Source organism: Pecten maximus, chromosome 12 (genome assembly GCF_902652985.1).
Source record: "Pecten maximus chromosome 12, xPecMax1.1, whole genome shotgun sequence".
In the NCBI taxonomy this organism is placed as follows: domain Eukaryota; kingdom Metazoa; phylum Mollusca; class Bivalvia; order Pectinida; family Pectinidae; genus Pecten; species Pecten maximus.
In genome coordinates this window covers 19,201,873-19,221,318 of record NC_047026.1, presented here as the reverse complement: position 1 = coordinate 19,221,318, position 19,446 = coordinate 19,201,873, and the positions used below count along the sequence as shown (strand labels likewise).

The following is a 19,446-nucleotide window of genomic DNA, read 5'->3' as shown; positions in this document are numbered from 1 at the left end:
ACCTTAATACTCTTAAGACTCGTTTGAAAAATCACATATCAGTGGCGTAGAAAGTCGTCAAAAAGCCAATAATTATCATTTCAACATCCCCATGATGGGATCATTATGAAATCAATCAACTTCACAAATTATCATCAACTTATCGAATCTATGTGATGAAGTTCAGCAAAATTCCGTATTAAGATATAAATATTGACTTACAAGGCTAGTGCAGACGACCGACACACAGGTCTGAGGATTGATATACTAGTATAAAAGTCGGAATGTTCCGGATGTACAAGATTACGATTTTATCGTTGCCTTCAGGAAAACATTTTTGGTTCGAAAATTTAGATATTTATCAAAATAAATATCAAAATTCGTTAGTTTTTTTCCCTTTTTTAGATTTTGGATGTCAAAATCCCCCCCCCCCCCCCCCCCCCCTTCCCCTGTAAAAAGTGGGCTTCATACGCCACTGCATATAAAATACTAACCATAATTATGTTGTTGTCATATGATGTGTAGGTCTTTGTACGATCATGAGGATGGCCCGACAACACACTGCGCCAGGCAAATATATGACAATGACATTGATATATATATTTTTAATCATTTAATATACTATGCTTTGCATATGGAACTCAGTATTGACATTTGCATCCATATCTAAATCACTTGAAGCAAGAAAACATAAAAAAAAATCTCAAGGTGGCGTTTGGTACTCAGCAGTTACCCCCCTTTGGCAGTTCTATCTGGCACCTGCCTCTTAGCATGGTAGATAATTACTTAACAAACACAATGAATTTTCAACACTTCCTGAAGTGTTTCAATGACAAAATCTTAAAACAAACACAAACTTATATGAAGGTGAAAAATAGAAGTTGTTCCACAACTGTAAGCACTTTCTGAAAAGTTGGTGAAAAATTCACTTTCAGGAATAAATTTTGATGCAACCCCATCAGTGAAAACACAGACTTAGATATACATATGATATATATATATCCGCAGTGAAAACAAGCATAATTCTTCAAATTCCATCTGATAAGTTCTTTGATTCTTTTTTATCTGAGAACTGTTTAAAATCCAGCATCTCTAGGAAAATCTTTCTAATGCAAATTGCCAGTCAACAAAAAAACCTTCCTTTTTATATTTCCTAGACATACCAAATAACTCTTAAAAATCACTTTATCTTTAAAGATGTTCTTTTTATAAATTCTACAAAGATCACTTTCATAGAAGTTAAAGTTATATATATCCTCAATCAGAAACTTTAAATATTCCTGAATAAAATTGGCAAAGTTTGTGAAAAATTACTAATGTATATTCGAAAACTGAACTTTTTGAAATATTCATCTACTTTTTCATTATCTTAAAAAAAATCCAGATGATTTTCAGAAAACAAGTGTGCAAGTTCGCCAAGTTCCATGCTGCTATTGTAATTATATTGTAATTGAAATAAGGAGATTATCAGTCCCTACAGCATTCCACTAGAGGACATTTTAGTTTAAGTTCACATCAATATATGACATGCATTTTATACTAGAAAATAATCTGATACAATTATTTAATTTTCTTGATAGGTTTGTTGATTTTTGAGTCAAAACTCCTATGTATCTATACCAGTATTGATATATCAGTATATATACCTGGTATGTACAGGTCTGTATGTATCAATATATAATTTTTATGAACATATGTACAAAATACTCCCTGCACTGTCAAAAAGTTTGAACTTAATATGTGGTATCCCATTGGTAGTTTTTTTCTTTTAGAAAATGTAAATGTACTCCTTATTTACTAATTTACTTACTCCTATATCTTCTATGTTTGCTACAGCTACCCCGATCTGACAGGAAATGGTATAGGTCACATGGGCTTTCACCAGGTTTTCCAGTTTGCTCCCATATAAAGACCACAATTAATACTTTCATTTTCATTCTAACCAACATGAGTGCTTGTACATTATATAAGTTGATGTCACTTGTTTAGTACTGTTTGGTAATCATTTTTAAATACAGATTTAGTTTAATTATAAATGCTAAGAGGTGTATACAGCTTTAAGGTGTGTAAATCATATACTAGAGCAGGTTAGGGTTAAATGGGGCTTATTAACATACAGTTTCTGATTTCATAATTTAGATTGCCAACAGATCTAGGTTGAAGTAACTGTGAGTGAAAAGTTAAAACAGTATCAAAGGACACGATAATTATTCTTTAGGTTAGAAAATATAATGTCACAGGATCTTTTAACTTAAAGGTTAGGTAGTCATCAAAAACATCTCTCCTTCAAACATTCCAGTCAGAATGTGTTATGTTAACATGCACACAACCAGCACAATCCTTTACAAACCTCAAACAATTATGGAATCTCTTTAATCACAACATACTCTGCAACTAGTATACAAACGTATGAAAAACACTCCGCTTCACACATACAGTTAACTTCAAACATATACTTTCACTTGTACCCGTCTGACGTTTCTTTTCTCAATTAAAATGAACATAATTAACATGTAATATGAAAATAATGTTTTCATACCTTACTATCAAATACTTTAATCAGACCTATAGGTCTTCCAAGTAAGCAAATTAATGTTATGTATTTGTGGTTTCCATGATTTGTACTGTATACATAGGCTATTCTGACTCAAATACACATCTTTTTCCTTTTTTTTTCAGACCTAAAATGACTCTTCAGATATAGTGTGATTAATATAATAAGCTTTAATTCTCTTGAATTGATAAAATTTGGGGGTTAGTGCATGCACACCCCTTCTGTTTTCATATTTGAATATCGTAGGCTGGTTTAGATTTCATCAACTCTCAAACCCTCTGGATTTCTATACATAGTGTTGGCCCCTAATATCACTGAAGGCCCTATAAGGACCAAACAGCTGTATCAAAGTTTAAGTAACTGTAGATGTATTCTTGGGCAAGCTTTCCACTTAACCAATGGTAAAGAAAAAATTTCTTCAGATTTTAAAGAAATGAAGTAGAAGTTAAATAATATACCTCAGGACAAACTCTATTACTTAAACACAACCAGATACCTTTCATCTAAACACTGCATCACAAACATAATCTCCACACCGAGGTATAATACTACACTCAATCACTGCACACTACCAGCAGTGTATGCCTTTTGTTCTTCACAGTATGCAACTGCATCATTCAAAATTTCTTTAGGGTCAGCAGACACCACTTGGGGTTAACATGAGGTGTGTTCCTGGGACCAACTCGCATTAAGACTTTAGGTACCAGTACCATGCAGTCATGGCTCCTGAACGGATGCTCAGCTGAGGCATGCGAGAAAAAAATACACACACAGTGACCCTCAAGATAAAATTGGACCTTCGTACACTATATTGTGAAAACATTTTTGTTATATAAACAATCAGACACATTACTTTTAATTTGAAAGACTGTTTGAAATATAAACAAATATACCTGACCTTCATTCAAATCATTTAGCAACACATCTCAGTTAAACAATAAATGTACTGCACTTGGTACCACGGTCAACATGACTGATAGTCTTATGTCAGAACATTGTTATATACCGTGGTCAACATGACAACTAAACTTATGTCAGAACATCTTTATATACCGTGGTCAACATGACAACTAAACTTATGTCAGAACATCGTTATGTACAATTGTCAACATTACAACTAAACTTAGGTCAGAACGCCATTATGTACAACTGTCAACATGACAACTAGACTTATGTCAGAACGTCATTATGTACAATTGTCAACATGACAACTAGACTTATGTCAGAACGTCAATATGTATCGCAGTCAACATGACAACTAGACTTATGTCAGAACGTCATTATGTACAACTGTCAACATGACAACTAGACTTATGTCAGAACGTCATTATGTACAATTGTCAACATGACAACTAGACTTATGTCAGAACGTCATTATGTACAATTGTCAACATGACAACTAGACTTATGTCAGAACGTCATTATGTACAATTGTCAACATGACAACTAGACTTATGTCAGAACGTCATTATGTTCAACTGTCAACATGACAACTAGACTTATGTCAGAACGTCATTATGTACCGCAGTCAACATGACAACTAAACTTATGTCAGAACGTCATTATGTACAACTGTCAACATGACAACTAAACTTAGGTCAGAATGTTGTTATGTACAATTGTCAACATGACAACTAAACTTATGTCAGAACGTCATTATGTACAACTGTCAACATGACAACTAAACTTATGTCAGAACGTCATTATGTACCGCGGTCCACATGACAACTAAACTTATGTCAGAACATTGTTATGTACTGCGGTCAACATGACAACTAAACTTATGTCAGAACGTCGTTATGTACCGCGGTCAATATGACAACTAAACTTTTGTCAGAACGTCATTATGTTCAACTGTCAACATGAGAACCAGACTTATGTCAGAACGTCATTATGTACAACTGTCAACATGACAACTAGACTTATGTCAGAACGTCATTATGTACAACTGTCAACATGACAACTAAACTTAGGTCAGAACATTGTTATGTACTGCGGTCAACATGACAACTAAACTTATGTCAGAACGTCGTTATGTACCGCGGTCAATATGACAACTAAACTTATGTCAGAACGTCATTATGTACAATTGTCAACATGACAACTAGACTTATGTCAGAACGTCGTTATGTACCGCGGTCAACATGACAACTAAACTTATGTCAGAATGTCGTTATGTACCGCGGTCAACATGACAACTAAACTTATGTCAGAACGTCATTATGTACAATTGTCAACATGACAACTAGACTTATGTCAGAACGTCATTATGTACCGCAGTCAACATGACAACTAGACTTATGTCAGAACGTCATTATGTACAATTGTCAACATGACAACTAGACTTATGTCAGAACGTCATTATGTACAATTGTCAACATGACAACTAGACTTATGTCAGAACGTCATTATGTACCGCAGTCAACATGACAACTAGACTTATGTCAGAACGTCATTATGTACAATTGTCAACATTACAACTAGACTTATGTCAGAACATCGTTATGTACAATTGTCAACATGACAACTAGACTTATGTCAGAACGTCATTATGTACAATTGTCAACATGACAACTAGACTTATGTCAGAACGTCATTATGTTCAACTGTCAACATGACAACTAGACTTATGTCAGAACGTCATTATGTACCGCAGTCAACATGACAACTAAACTTATGTCAGAACGTCATTATGTACAACTGTCAACATGACAACTAAACTTAGGTCAGAATGTTGTTATGTACAATTGTCAACATGACAACTAAACTTATGTCAGAACGTCATTATGTACAATTGTCAACATGACAGCTATACTTATATCAGAACATCGTTATGTACAATTGTCAACATGACAACTAGACTTATGTCAGAACGTCATTATGTACAACTGTCAACATGACAACTAAACTTATGTCAGAACGTCATTATGTACCGCGGTCCACATGACAACTAAACTTATGTCAGAACATTGTTATGTACTGCGGTCAACATGACAACTAAACTTATGTCAGAACGTCGTTATGTACCGCGGTCAATACGACAACTAAACTTATGTCAGAACGTCATTATGTTCAACTGTCAACATGAGAACCAGACTTATGTCAGAACGTCATTATGTACAACTGTCAACATGACAACTAGACTTATGTCAGAACGTCATTATGTACAACTGTCAACATGACAACTAAACTTAGGTCAGAACATTGTTATGTACTGCGGTCAACATGACAACTAAACTTATGTCAGAACGTCGTTATGTACCGCGGTCAATATGACAACTAAACTTATGTCAGAACGTCATTATGTACAATTGTCAACATGACAACTAGACTTATGTCAGAACGTCGTTATGTACCGCGGTCAACATGACAACTAAACTTATGTCAGAATGTCGTTATGTACCGCGGTCAACATGACAACTAAACTTATGTCAGAATGTCGTTATGTACTGTGGTCAACATGACAACTAGACTGCTCTCAACCATTGTTACGTACCACTTATGTCAGAACATTGTTCAGAAAACATATGATCAAACCATTGTACATCATGTATAATGTCTTCTGTTGAAAAAATAGATTTCCTGATGCACAATCAATTCTTATCTTAAAATGACATGTTAAAATTCTACAATGTTAAACATAAACACCATTTGAGATTACCGATTCATAAAGTAATTAGATATTGCAAGGACCAACTGAATGTGTTGAAAGGATTATTCAACTCAGCATATTTACACTGGAATCTTACAAGACTAATTAGCACTCAGTTCAACATTTAATCCTCATCTGTTCTTTAATTACAATTCGCTCATCTTTAGCTTAAAATGAGCCAAGTTATTTGCAGATGACAACAATAGTATTACTAGCACCACCTGTTCACTGAAAGGGATTCATTTTCTTTGTGAAATTGGAGTTTTGTCTTGCCCAATAAAGAGAACGTGGAAGCTATACTGAACAGATATCATGAAGGTATCCAATCTCTATCCAAGAAAAAGCTTTAAAAAGTTGGTCCAAGGATTGACTCTCCCCTGTAGTTTGTTGGTTTAGTAAAATACCAATACAGGTACTCGTGTCTCTCAAAAACATTGAATTATCTAACAATGAAAAAACCCATTTTTCATGTCAGAAGACATATTTTAACAATTTTGATGGTTACAATACGCTACTATGTGGGATGGTCTTGCTGAAACATTTAGCGAATACTAGCTTCACAGCTTTGCAGGGAAGGGAGTATACACAGGCATATATTGAAACACAAGTCAGTTGCGTCTACATAACAAAGACTTTTTCTGCCTCATCTATGTGGAATATTTCTCTGGTTCTGGGACAAACTACTCGCCCGTCATTTTGTGCAGCTTGCTCAGCTAAAGACTGTAAAATGACAAAAAAAGAAACAGGTTTCAGAACAATGCTGACTAATTAGTTCAGAATAACTAGTTTCCTTTCAGGCAAGAGGTACAGACATATTTAATTTAATTTCCCCTTCCTTATACAGGTTATATTTAGATAAATATAGGGTTTTTTCATTTTATGATACATAATCAGGTAGCATCGAAATAGTTAATAGTTCCTGTCCAGAGTAAGAACTGCATGTGTACCTGACCAAGCAAAACTTGAAAAATAAATGCGTTACAAAACTTGGTAGCATGCTAATTCCTTTTTGAAATATTGTAGATCTTCTTAAAATACTTCTTTTAAGCCGGGCATTGACCAGAATTTGGGGCAGTAGAAACTTGCTACTTATGCCCACATTTCAATTGTAAAACAAATTTCAAAAAGAATATTTGGTATTGCTAAAGCAAAACATATACCCTACCTGTCTCTGATAAAAATAGTAAGTGACCTTGACCTTGACCCAAAATCCCTGAAATTTGAACTTGACCAAGATACTAAGGTCCTTTCATTGTTTGAAGTTTGATCAAAATCCCTCAAAGAATGAAGCCACTAGAATGCTAACAAACTTTGGGGTCACGTACAAGACAAAGGGAGAGGAAACCTATATTTTCTTACCCTGGACACCGACAGGGATATCCGCAGTTTTACCGGGGTGAGATTTTCTTATCTCACCATAGAGAAAAACAAGCTACACATCTTCTTTTCACGCTCTCAACAATTGTATTTCGTCACGTCAACAATACCATGACGTCATGGCAACAGTACAATGACATCACGTTGACAATTCAATCATGTCACGTCAACATTTCCTTGCATAGATGTAACGTCAATATTAGATACATAAGAGGGTAAACAGGGTAAGAGAAAAATAATCATTCACCCCCATGGAAGTGAGACGAGGAATCTCAACCCTCGGGGTAAGATAATTAAGCTGCCAAACACGAACTTAAGAATCTTCTCCTTCGGTTGAGATCCCCCTGTCTCACCCCCAAAGGGTTGAAAGATTATATTAGTCCCCTGGTTTCACTGATAGGGGACTAGTAATTATACTGGCAGCTTATTATAAACTTACATTGAAGCCATACACATGACCGTTTGGGAGTGACATCGGAGGATTGTGCTCATTCAGAGGCAGTCCTGTGATGGTACAGATAAGCTTGGAGTTGGCACAGTGAGCGTAGGGTAGTGGTCGTGCAAGTTCATTCAGGTTCCTTACACACACAGGACAGTCAGCGTTCCTCCCTTCGTGCTCCTCCTTGTAACAAAATCTGGGGCAGTCAAGGAATCACATCCATTAATGAAAAGAGCACATTCTTTTTTTTCAGTTTTTAGATAAACATTAAAACAACTGATGTCTTCATAAACTAAAAAATTTCAGCCAGGATACTATAAATTGGGATATATTGGATGTGTTTTGATTACTTTCAGGATTTTATTGTATAAGTAGTTCCACATGGCATTGATTTGTTTTACTTCCATCAATCGATTGTAATAATCACAACATTAACATGGGTAGTGTATAAAAGTACAATGTACATTAATTTAATTAATCAATTAATTTAATTTGTTATCAAATGTGTCTCATTTCATCTCCCGAGTCTGCATCAGTTCTTGGTCTAATGTTCCCCAGGTATTTGTAGCAGGTCCCAAGGAAGGTTTTGACATTTAAAGAGTCTTTTCCCTGGTGCAGGCTATTAAACTGATAACTTCTTTTTTCAGATGCATACAAATTATTTTGAAGTAGATACCTATTTAATGAACAATGGGGTATGCTCTAGAAGCTAAGTGGTGATGTGTTTACAGATTAACATTAAAATGAATTACACGTAATTATATGTGTCGTCTGTTCTATTTTGTCAATATCAAAAGCATTTTACATGGGTAATCAAGGATATATTTGAAGAGATTAATGAAATTCACTGATTTTCTTCTTGTTTTTACCCAAAAAATACAATAATCATAAAATGCTTGTAAAAAGTGTAATGCATTCAGCTATACATCCCACGGTACACCTATAACCCAACTTTGGTTGCTCCAGCTTTTATAGTTTGTCAGAAACAGCCTAATAGGCAAGAGCTTAATACAAAACCTTCAACGTTGATATTTTCCAGAAGTCCAGAAATTTGAGAATTTCACCCAAAAAATTCAGAAATCCATGAAATGTTTTTAGTGAAGTAGGCTCTACTACCCATGCTACATCTATGACTGAGGTTTTGTTGGTCTAGCTTTGTCAGAAACAGCTAAACACAAAACCTTAACATTATTTACGATGTTGTCAGCATCCATCATGGCGACACAAATATGACTCATTCATGTTGAAATATTTCTCTGAACATAATGTTCAGGTATAACAGGTATAATGTAAAGGCGGCCGGGTGGCACAGTGGTAACACACCAGCGGTGGTTTGACTCCCCTTTCAGATGTGGAAACGTATGGAGGTCAACTGACATGTTGGTTTTTCTGAAGGTACTGCAAACATACCCCTTCTGCACTTTCATCTTGGTCAAAAAGAGCAATTAATAATAGTTTATAACTGAAAATAAATAGATTAAAGTTTACGGTACTTTATGGAAGGATACGGTGTCTTAAGGGCAGATAACCCTGCCTGTAAACTGACAGCAAACACTGATGACTGGTTGAGCTGGTGAAGTTTAAAGTTCTCATAGCGGAACTGCTGGACCAAGTCCTGCCATCGTTCATCATTTAACAGGTCCTGGAAACAAGAAATAAATCAATTTTAAAGAAGAAAATATTTGTTATAACTAGTGTATATAACAACTCAATCAGGATACACAGTAACACCTCTTCCTACAAGTCATGTCTTATGACTTCCAATAATTTATTTTAACAGCAGTTACTGCCAGTACTGTACTGTCTGATGTTTCTTTCATATGATAAGTTGTAATACAGTGCATTCCGCTTAATCGGGTTGCCTATTTGCAGTTCTGAACATGACAAAACCCCGACATAACATTACCGTTTAAGGTAATATTTAACTGTTTTTTGACATTTGAACCATCAAAATTACACTATTTGTTGATAAATGTCTAAAACTTAAAGAAATACGCGATGACTTTCGTGAAAATCGGAGCATTTCTATTTTTTGTCCCGATTGTTCTATTCGAATAACCGAAAAATACGACTTTTCCAACCCAATTAAACGAATTTTTTTAACATGATTTAAGAGAAAATGGTTTTGGTTTTTGAAATTTTACCCAATTAAACGAAATACCCGATTAAGCGTTACCCGATTAAGTGGAATGCACTGTACCTACTAATTGTGTACCTACCTGGTAAGTTGTAATACCTACTAATTGTGTACCTACCTGGTAAGTTGTAATACCTGTTAAATGTGTACCTACCTGGTAAGTTGTATACCTGTATAATTGTGTACCTACCTTGTAAGTTGTAATACATATGCATTTTTTGTACCTGCCCGGTAAGTTGTAATACCTACTGTAAAAACCTGTGTAATTTGCGCATGTGTGTAATTTGTGCAGGTACGTTTTGGGGCTGAAAAAAACTTCTCTAAGTATATTTTGCGCATGGAAAATTTTGACCAAAAATGATGTCCAGGAGGTCCCGAAAACGAAGTATGAAAATGACACCAACACAGATAAGCAAAAAACTTTGCTAAAATCATTTTACTTAATACTTGATGATTAAAATAAACTGATTATTTTGTATTTGTAATGAGAAAATAGCAAAGTTGTGTCTTGTTTATTTCCTTTTAAATCGACAGTAAGAGGAAAAGCTACAGTAACCGCTGTGTACATTGCATTATGAAAATTTATCAGCTCAAACTTGCACACACTTTCAAAGAAAAGTAAAATTAAGTAATCAATACTAATCATTTTTGCATATATCGCGACAAGTATGTCTAATTAATCTAATTATTTATCCCAATAAATCTTTATGCGGTAATTGACGACAGAAATAATGTCCGCTTGGATGTGGGTGTTACGCTTCCATTAGAACCGCTGCTGCAGCTGTTGGTAGCTATGAAATAGTATAACTGACCTTGTGGCTGGTATACTAATTATGTCATCATTGATTGTTCTAAAATATGGGTACTGGTCGTGTTGATATTATTTTAAGTGCTCCCAGTTTACGAGACTCTCCCAAATAAAACGTGTACACCGTCCGGGTCCTAGTTACCAAAGTGACTGCATGTGATCATCCTAGAGTTTGCTCAGTTTTAGCGTAAATATGCAAGGTACAGCCAGTTTCATTGTCAAATAATCTTAAATAGATACATATAGGACTTTATATTAGCAGTTTTCAATTTATAATAAATAATAAAATCAGCAGAATGTGTTATTTTTAACTACACAAACATATTGGCAAAAATGTCACCGGCAAGCTAAGCTATTTATAGCCTGTGTATATATACACATCCTCTCCCCTTAGGTAAGCATCATTAGACTGTTCCAGTCACAGTTTTGAGATTGGGTACAGTCCATTTCTAGGGTGAGAAGCGTACAACACATGTTCTGTGTGTTCGACGGTGTTTTGACACTAACATGCTGATGGGGGGTAAACGGAGACAAGACACACTCAAAGTGTTAAATAGACTTATTATCCTAATTAGATTACAGCCAGTAACAGATAAGAGGTGATGATTTCTCAATCAAACAAAAGAATTCAATTTATAATTGGCTTAGATCCATGGAGTCGGGATTCAAAGATTGGTAAGCCCATCATGTCATGACAGACTTTTAAACAATACAATTAATAGGCTAGTTATTTTATCAATCTGTTCATAATAACATTGCATGAATATATTCCCCCTTTTTATAAGAAATTTGTGAAAATAAATATTAACTTTGAAGACCTGAGTATGGCGCTGTTGCATCATTCTTTAGTTACGTTTTTCCAGAACTGATTTCTATTTAATTGTGATGAATCCCTAATTAACTCAAATATCAACACATATAGTAGGTAGCTATACATCAATTCATTATCTAACATATTTAAAAAGAATAAATTGCTGTGTGTATGTTTATTAATCATCAAGTTCCTAACGGGAATTTCCATCATTTGCCAAGATGGCAGATATTGAGAATTGACAATCTTTTTTTCTGTAAAAAAAACTTGAAAACGTCTCTACCTGTATAATTTGCGCACCCCAACTTAAAACTTACTTTCAGTACAAAAAAACTGCGCAAATTATACGAGTTTTTATGGTATTAATTTTGTACCTACCTAGTAAGTTGTAATACCTATTAATTTTGTACCTGCCTGGTAAGTTGTAATACCTACTAATTGTGTACCTACCTGGTAAGTTTTAATACCTATTAATTTTGTACCTACCTGGTAAGTTGTAATTCCTACTATTTTTTGTACCTACCTGGTAAGTTGTAATACCTATTAATTTTGTACCTACCTGGTAAGTTGTAATACCTATTAATTTTGTACCTACCTGGTAAGTTGTAATACCTACTATTTTTTTGTACCTACCTGGTAAGTTGTAATACCTATTAATTTTGTACCTACCTGGTAAGTTGTAATACTTGTGTCACTGGGAAATGCCAGGAGGCCCATCACCCTCTGCACATCTGATAATTGGTCCTCTTCTAAGTTAACAAAATATTTCCTGGCATGTCTAAAAGTAGAATTAATATGCATCATTTTAGTTCATGTAATATCAAAAACCAGGTATGCATTCTCTCAGTTAAGAACTTATGATAGTCTGGAACCCACATAGTTATGTTTGCAGAAAAATGTTGTTGGGTTTTAATCCATACTTTGCTGCCAATCCACTACATTCCAGTCAGAAAAGTGTTAATTCACAATGAAGGCACTCCTCTGACCTGTCGTCCTGTTATCAAGATGCTAAACTATTAATAAACCTACAGAATGTTTATACATGTACTACATGTATATCTATTGTTTAAGAGTATTGATTGGCTTACACCGATTGACATACACTATCAAATACAGAATTTTACAATGATCTTTCTAATATTTTGTACATATGTATAGTTTGGATATTTTCTTTTATAAATTGCTATTAACACAATTATCAAACTCTATCTAAATGTCAGACAGAAAGTATTAGTCTTTTGAACTTTCACTCCAAATAATTATTTTTGGATCCGACAGAGTTTCTTAACCTTTAATCCATACTGAAATAAAGCAAGTACAGAACAGGTCTAGTAGGAAATAAATAAACAATATTGCATTGATACTTTTTCATATAGGGATTAGATTAGACAGAGTTTATCAATTCTTGTTTCAGAGCGTTTTGTGCTGAAAACATTCTGCTAAATTAATGATTGTGCTAATTATAGTTTCTGTATATTTTTTTATCATTGCACTAATCTGTTTAAATTCAGTTATGCGCTTAAATTTGAGAACACAAATAATAAATATGTCACAGTATACGTAGCATGGTCCAAATGGTCTGACATGTTGGACCTGAGCTATTTGCTTATGAAACTATGGATGAGGCTGGTGATTCTTCTTTTATTTTCAATGCCTGTATTAACATGTGCATGTCAGTCAACATTTATGCCTGGAATGCTCCATTTTAAAATAGACAAACCAGTTTGTCTAGATTGACCAATATGACTTTGTTTTTGCCATGGTATTGTGCTTTCTTTCCCATTTAAAATCTGAAAAGTTGTCAAGTTTGCATATTATGAAGGCATTTATCTACATTGTGGTTCCTGAAACATTCAAATTCATTGTAAATGAAAATTGATAAAACCTGTCTATGTCTGATATGCTTATGAAATTCATCATAATTACCGTACAGCCTCCATCCTCTGATTACTTCGCACCAGTTCTATGAATTCTTGTTGACGAAGTTTGAATTCTAATGTACTCTAAAAAAACAATTCATCACAATTAATTAAAAGATATCAATGCATATTTTCACATATTTATAAATCTGAAATGGAAAATAACTTAATTTTGATAATATTTTTATTAATATTCTGACACCACAAAAATCTAATCTTTCAATAATTATGTTATTTTATATGAAGTTGCAGAAAATTATCATATCAATTAAATGTACATTTTTATTTAAAAATTCATAATTGAGTCAGACATTTCAATCAGATGTGCTGACATTAGAACTGGTCAAATATGATGTCTGGTTAAGAGATCAGTGAAAAACCTTGGACCAGTCTTTGACTTTGCCAGTACATCTCCTTTGTTCAAAACAGTCGAAATCAACAGCACACACAAACATTAAAAACTGACAGAACACAGACAATTGTTGGTGAGACAAAACCCAGTAATAGGGGGATTCATGTGTGGTATAAACAAATTTTAAGTAAACTAACTATTAAACACAAGAACATTTTTGTGACCTTTACTGTTTTAACCCTACATGTATTGGTTTGCTGAGTAAAGTAAGTATATATTGGAATATACCTCCATCCAGCAACTTGTATGTTTTTATAAATTCATTTGTACCAACCTTCATCTTCCTCAATTTTGATTTATTATCATAGCACCAATTAAGACAAGGAGTTGTTTCCCTTTGCAAAAGTGATTCCTCCACTTGTTTTGATGTCAGAAATAAATCAATATTGGTCAGATCCTACAAAAGAAGAAACCAAGCATTCAACATATGATAATTTAACTGTGATTGAATATCATAGGCATATGACACAAACACTGTTTAGTGTCTTCAGTCATAAAATGCTTGTCAAACTAAGTGTATGTAACACGTTTTTCGGCTACAGCAGTATGGATCTAAATGTATGTGGTTATGAACATTCACATGCATTTATTTTACTGGTATATATTTCACCAAAACACAGTGTAAATTTCCCGGTATGCAGTCAAACTAGAGCACTGTTCCTATGAAGATATAAATAATGGAATGCTGCACATTTCTAGTCATCAAATACCACTTGTATAAATTCATCCCCAAGTAAGCCCCTGTCCACAACTACTGTCCACAACTAATCCCCATCTTCATTTTTGTAGAATCATCAATTTTAAAACAGTAAGCTAAAAGGGGTTCACAAATAACCCTACCCAAAGTTTAGTACTAAACTTCTACACTAAGAAGGGGACTTATTTGAGGATAAATACGGTATCAAGCAAGTCATGTTTACCTCAATGTCTGAATGTTGTGCTAGTTTTATAGCTGTGTTGTAGTAACCAGACCTCAGGAAATACTCCACCAACATTCGATCAAGTCTCTTCTTGTGCCATAGAGGTTTAGCATGTGGCTCTAATGACTCTGCCTCTTTTAAATGTTCCACACGACGTTTTATCATACGTGCTGCTTCCAATTCCTCATTGATACTCTCATCAGCCTGCAATGAAATTACAGCATTTGTTGTAGACGCAATCAAAACAGTTAATATACAACACAAATTTATTTAATATATCTACCAACTATATAATAATAGTTATTTAAGTTATTATTTTACTGCTTTGTCACAGCCACAAAGCAGTCTCAAAGACAAAGTGAATCATAAATTAATAATCTGTGGTTATCGACCCTTCAGCTACCAATCATGGTCTTGTTCAACTCTCTGGTCATGGGGAGCATACATCCAGAGCTGCCATTCTGTGCTAATAGCAGCTTGTGCACAACATTCCCAGCATGCAGTCTTTTACAGCCAAGTCAACTGGAACATAATGGAGGAGAGTATCTTGTTCAAGGATACTACTCATGCCACAACTCAAACGAACGACCATTTGAATCGAACGACCATTTGATCACCAGCATGATGACCTACCACCAGCCACTGGTCCTGAATGTACATTGTACAGTACAGGAGGCTTATAAACAAGCAATTCTTTGATCCCCAGCCCAAGAGTGACCTACCACTAGACCATGCTACTGTGCCTTCAATATATATACATTTATACTGGAAGCATGAGGCATGATTATAATTATACGTTTGATTGACACTCTGAAGTATATTTATAGAATTTGAAGAACAATATGAAATAAATGGTGACCTACTTTTCTTTTAAGAAGACACAGCTTTTCTACCATGCTGTCAATGGCCCAAGTAACATCTCCAATAGTGGGACTCTTCTGTTGAAGACACACTTCCAGGTCATTTCCTGCAGAATGAATATGTGCAACTTCACGGTCGATACACTTCTGGGCTGACCTGAATTTCTTATTCAATAGCTCATACGGCACCTGAAAATCATGTCATTTAAAGTCATTAATCAAAATAATTCACTGAAGTGTCCAGCCCCACAGTTTAAAAGTAATACCATCAAATGTTCAGCAGTTCATTTTAATATTCAATATTAAAATATTATTGTAATACCAGTGATCAGTGTATTAGATCATGTAGATCTTTTCAAAAAGTGATCTGAGCATCTACAGTACAGATCTTCATTTTCTACTAATTTTATATAATTAGTCCCCAGCTCCATTCTTTTGCTCACCCCCTGCTCACAAAGAGACATATATTTCCCCATATTTCAAAATATGTTGTATTATCTAAATCTTAGATAACTCCTGATGGTGTGAATTTACAGGGTTGGTATATATCGATCACTAATGAAGATCAATCTTGACTAACATGTGATTAGTATTACTCAATCGCGAGTCCTTAGTGCAAATATATATGCAAAATTACAAATATACCCCGCATACGTGGAAACTATAGCGCCCCCTTTTATAAAATCATACTCTTTAGAAAGCTTTACAACTTCTAGGTATATATAACTTCCAAGCATCTTTTTGACATCAACAGGGTTAGCAAAGGTCTTGAGAAAGCCTTGAATTTCATTCTAGGCCTTGAAAAGCCTTGGAAATTGGTTTACAGCTTGAAAAGTCCTTGAATATTAAAGTTTCATTAGGATAAATGAAACCCTGGCCACTGATCATTTGGATTCAACTTTGTCTTTGCCGCTTTCCTACAAACATTAATAATATAACCATGTCAAGTTGTATTTTGATCAAGTGGACAGTTATAAGTTGTTTTTTTGTTCTCTTGTTCCCTCTCAAGATGACTTAGGTGATGGGTAAAATGGGCCTTGGATATTTAGTTAAGACATTGAAAAAGCCTTTAAAAGGCCTTGAATTTGGTTGACATAATCCGTATGAACCCTGATGCTGATCAAGGCTATGTAATAAACAAAGTAGAAGACAGACTGTCCAGAACAGCATGTAAAACAACGATGGTTCACCACCAACAATGATTGTTGTTACACCAGTGAAGTTTCTGAACTAGCTAGGCTAGTGTGAATAATCAATTTATGTTCTTCATATTCTAACCACCCTTAATTCCTTTGTTCCCTAGCTACAAGCCATAATGAACGTTTGCCTTATCAGCAAGTGTTAGGCTATTATATAGGCAGACTCCATTTACCCCAAACCAAAACCATGTCGGTCAAAGCATCACCAATCCACAGTTAAGTCAATATACCCTTGCAATATATAGCTTAAGTCCAATGTACCCTAGGTATATAGCTATACACATACCTTGCTTATATGATTTGATAAAGTTTCATTCCAACTGCTGCTCCTCAAACTAAAATCATATGAAATACAATACCATGGAAAATGCTTATTGAGAAACTGGTGTCTGAACCTGTACTTTTCCTGATCACTGTCAGAAAATCTCCTGCTTAGAGTTGGAAAAATGTTGAATGAGATGCAGATGGATGCACGTTAGTTGGTTGAAATTATCAACAAAATAAGATTGAAAATATATCTATACAAAAATTTTACTTGTATAAATTTCTCTTATTTTGTCATGATTCAATAAGATTTTTCACAGTTTCATTTCTTTTCTCCTACCATGAGGATTGAGGAATATTTCCCCCAGCTTGTTCTTGGTGGGGAAAGTAAGGTTCAGATTCTATCATATACTTTCAGTATGTATTCCATCATATATTCACGTAGGTTACTAAACATATTAAGTCACACCTATTACACAAAGCAGATATATACATACTCTGTAAAAACCAGGTCAATGTAAACTAATATGAACGCCAACTGTCATTCTAATTGATGTGTTCATGGACACTAAAATGGGTCAGCTAACACTGCACATATTAATATTTATAAGGCTTACAGTACAGCCATGACTCAGATAGAGAATATGCTTAATTGACATGGCCATAGAATTTGTAAACATGCATTCATCATATGTACTCCGATACATTTCAATGAACGTCCATTTTATACATTTTAATGAATTTCTATGGCCGGACTAGGTCTAACTAGGCCTATATCGACTGCACTGTTATGCCAATGGTCCAGGAGGCTTCATTTTGTCAAACCAAACTTGATCCAGTTGGACCCTACAGACGTTTAATTTTCATCTGTGATAATCATCTACGTAGATACCAATAGCGCTTTGTTGTAAACAGAATAACTGGTGTGTAAAACATCCATCCGACCGAGGATTAGCCTACCTTCAGTGTAGGATGTTCGAGTGCCTTCACGTCAGCCATTCTCAAGCTGAAAAACGTCTGCTGTTCCGTTCGAGTGTGCGCACTGAAAAATCTACCCCGGAACATTGGTTCTGGTCCGAGCTTGGCATTGCTGCGTTTTTTGTTTTCTTCTCTTTTTTGCCAATACATGTTTTATCAAATGCATAACGTAGGTAATATTTATATTTTAAATGAAGTCATATTTCCCTCTAAAACTACGGGGGAAATAGGTTAACAATAGAGGACAATGACTTCATATGATAAATATAATTGTAAACATTGAACTGATTTATGGCATTTACAAATACTTTGGATGATGCAGCCAATGTGTCGCTTTCTTGAGCTCTAGTGTCACTTATTATTATGTGTATTACTGAATGACATTGACGTGCGTATGCATATGAATAGATGTCATAGATAATGGACACGTGAGCAATGTCATTTATGTACAATGAGTCTTTTAAATTATATTTCTTTCTACTGAATTTATTTAACTACATGATCCATTCCATTGTAAAATAGAGGGGGAAAACTGATATAGTTATATAATCTTACTTACCCCGACATGCTATATTTAAATTTGTTTTTATTATAAATACATTACACTATTAAGTCCCTGTTAAATCGGTTAAAAATCGGGGGGGGGGGGGGGGGGGGGGGGGTTGATTTAAACATATTTTTATTGTTCAATATAACAACAAGGATAAGGCACAAGTTATCTCAACTTAGAAACGCCTTCTCCCAAAATACATTGTATATCTATAACATATCTACAATAATATACACTATCACCAATTAAGTTTTCTAGAGTTAGATATAATTAGATATTGGTTGGTTGGTTTGGGGGTCGATATCTTCTTTATGATGTATCAGTATATTTTAAACTAATCAGTTAACCCGTTAAGAGAACAAAATATAAACATCTATAACGCATCAAGATTTAATATTTAATGTAGTCATTGTAAAATTTTGATTTTTAATTAACAAATGCAAAATTTATGTCAATTGTTTGTTGCATTTATTGTGCTATGAACACAGCCTGCGGCTCATGAACAAATAACATTGAATTGTTTTGATTGGACATAATTCAGGTAATACTAGGGATTATCGCGGACTTATAATATAGTGCTGTAAATA

The 19,446-nt window shown here is 34.4% G+C and overlaps 1 protein-coding gene across 1 annotated transcript; it reads right to left on the bottom strand.

Annotated features, from left to right (window-relative positions):
• Positions 1-575: 575 nt before the first annotated feature.
• LOC117339596 (E3 ubiquitin-protein transferase MAEA-like) lies at positions 576-18,386 on the bottom strand. The gene is made up of 9 exons (XM_033901286.1): positions 18,292-18,386; positions 15,872-16,057; positions 15,009-15,212; positions 14,363-14,485; positions 13,684-13,760; positions 12,427-12,535; positions 9,510-9,643; positions 8,002-8,197; positions 576-6,905 (listed from the first exon to the last, which is right to left on the bottom strand). Exons 1-9 carry the CDS (start codon positions 18,328-18,330, stop codon positions 6,804-6,806), a joined length of 1,170 nt encoding a protein of 389 aa, XP_033757177.1. The 5' UTR covers positions 18,331-18,386; the 3' UTR covers positions 576-6,803.
• Positions 18,387-19,446: the final 1,060 nt, after the last annotated feature.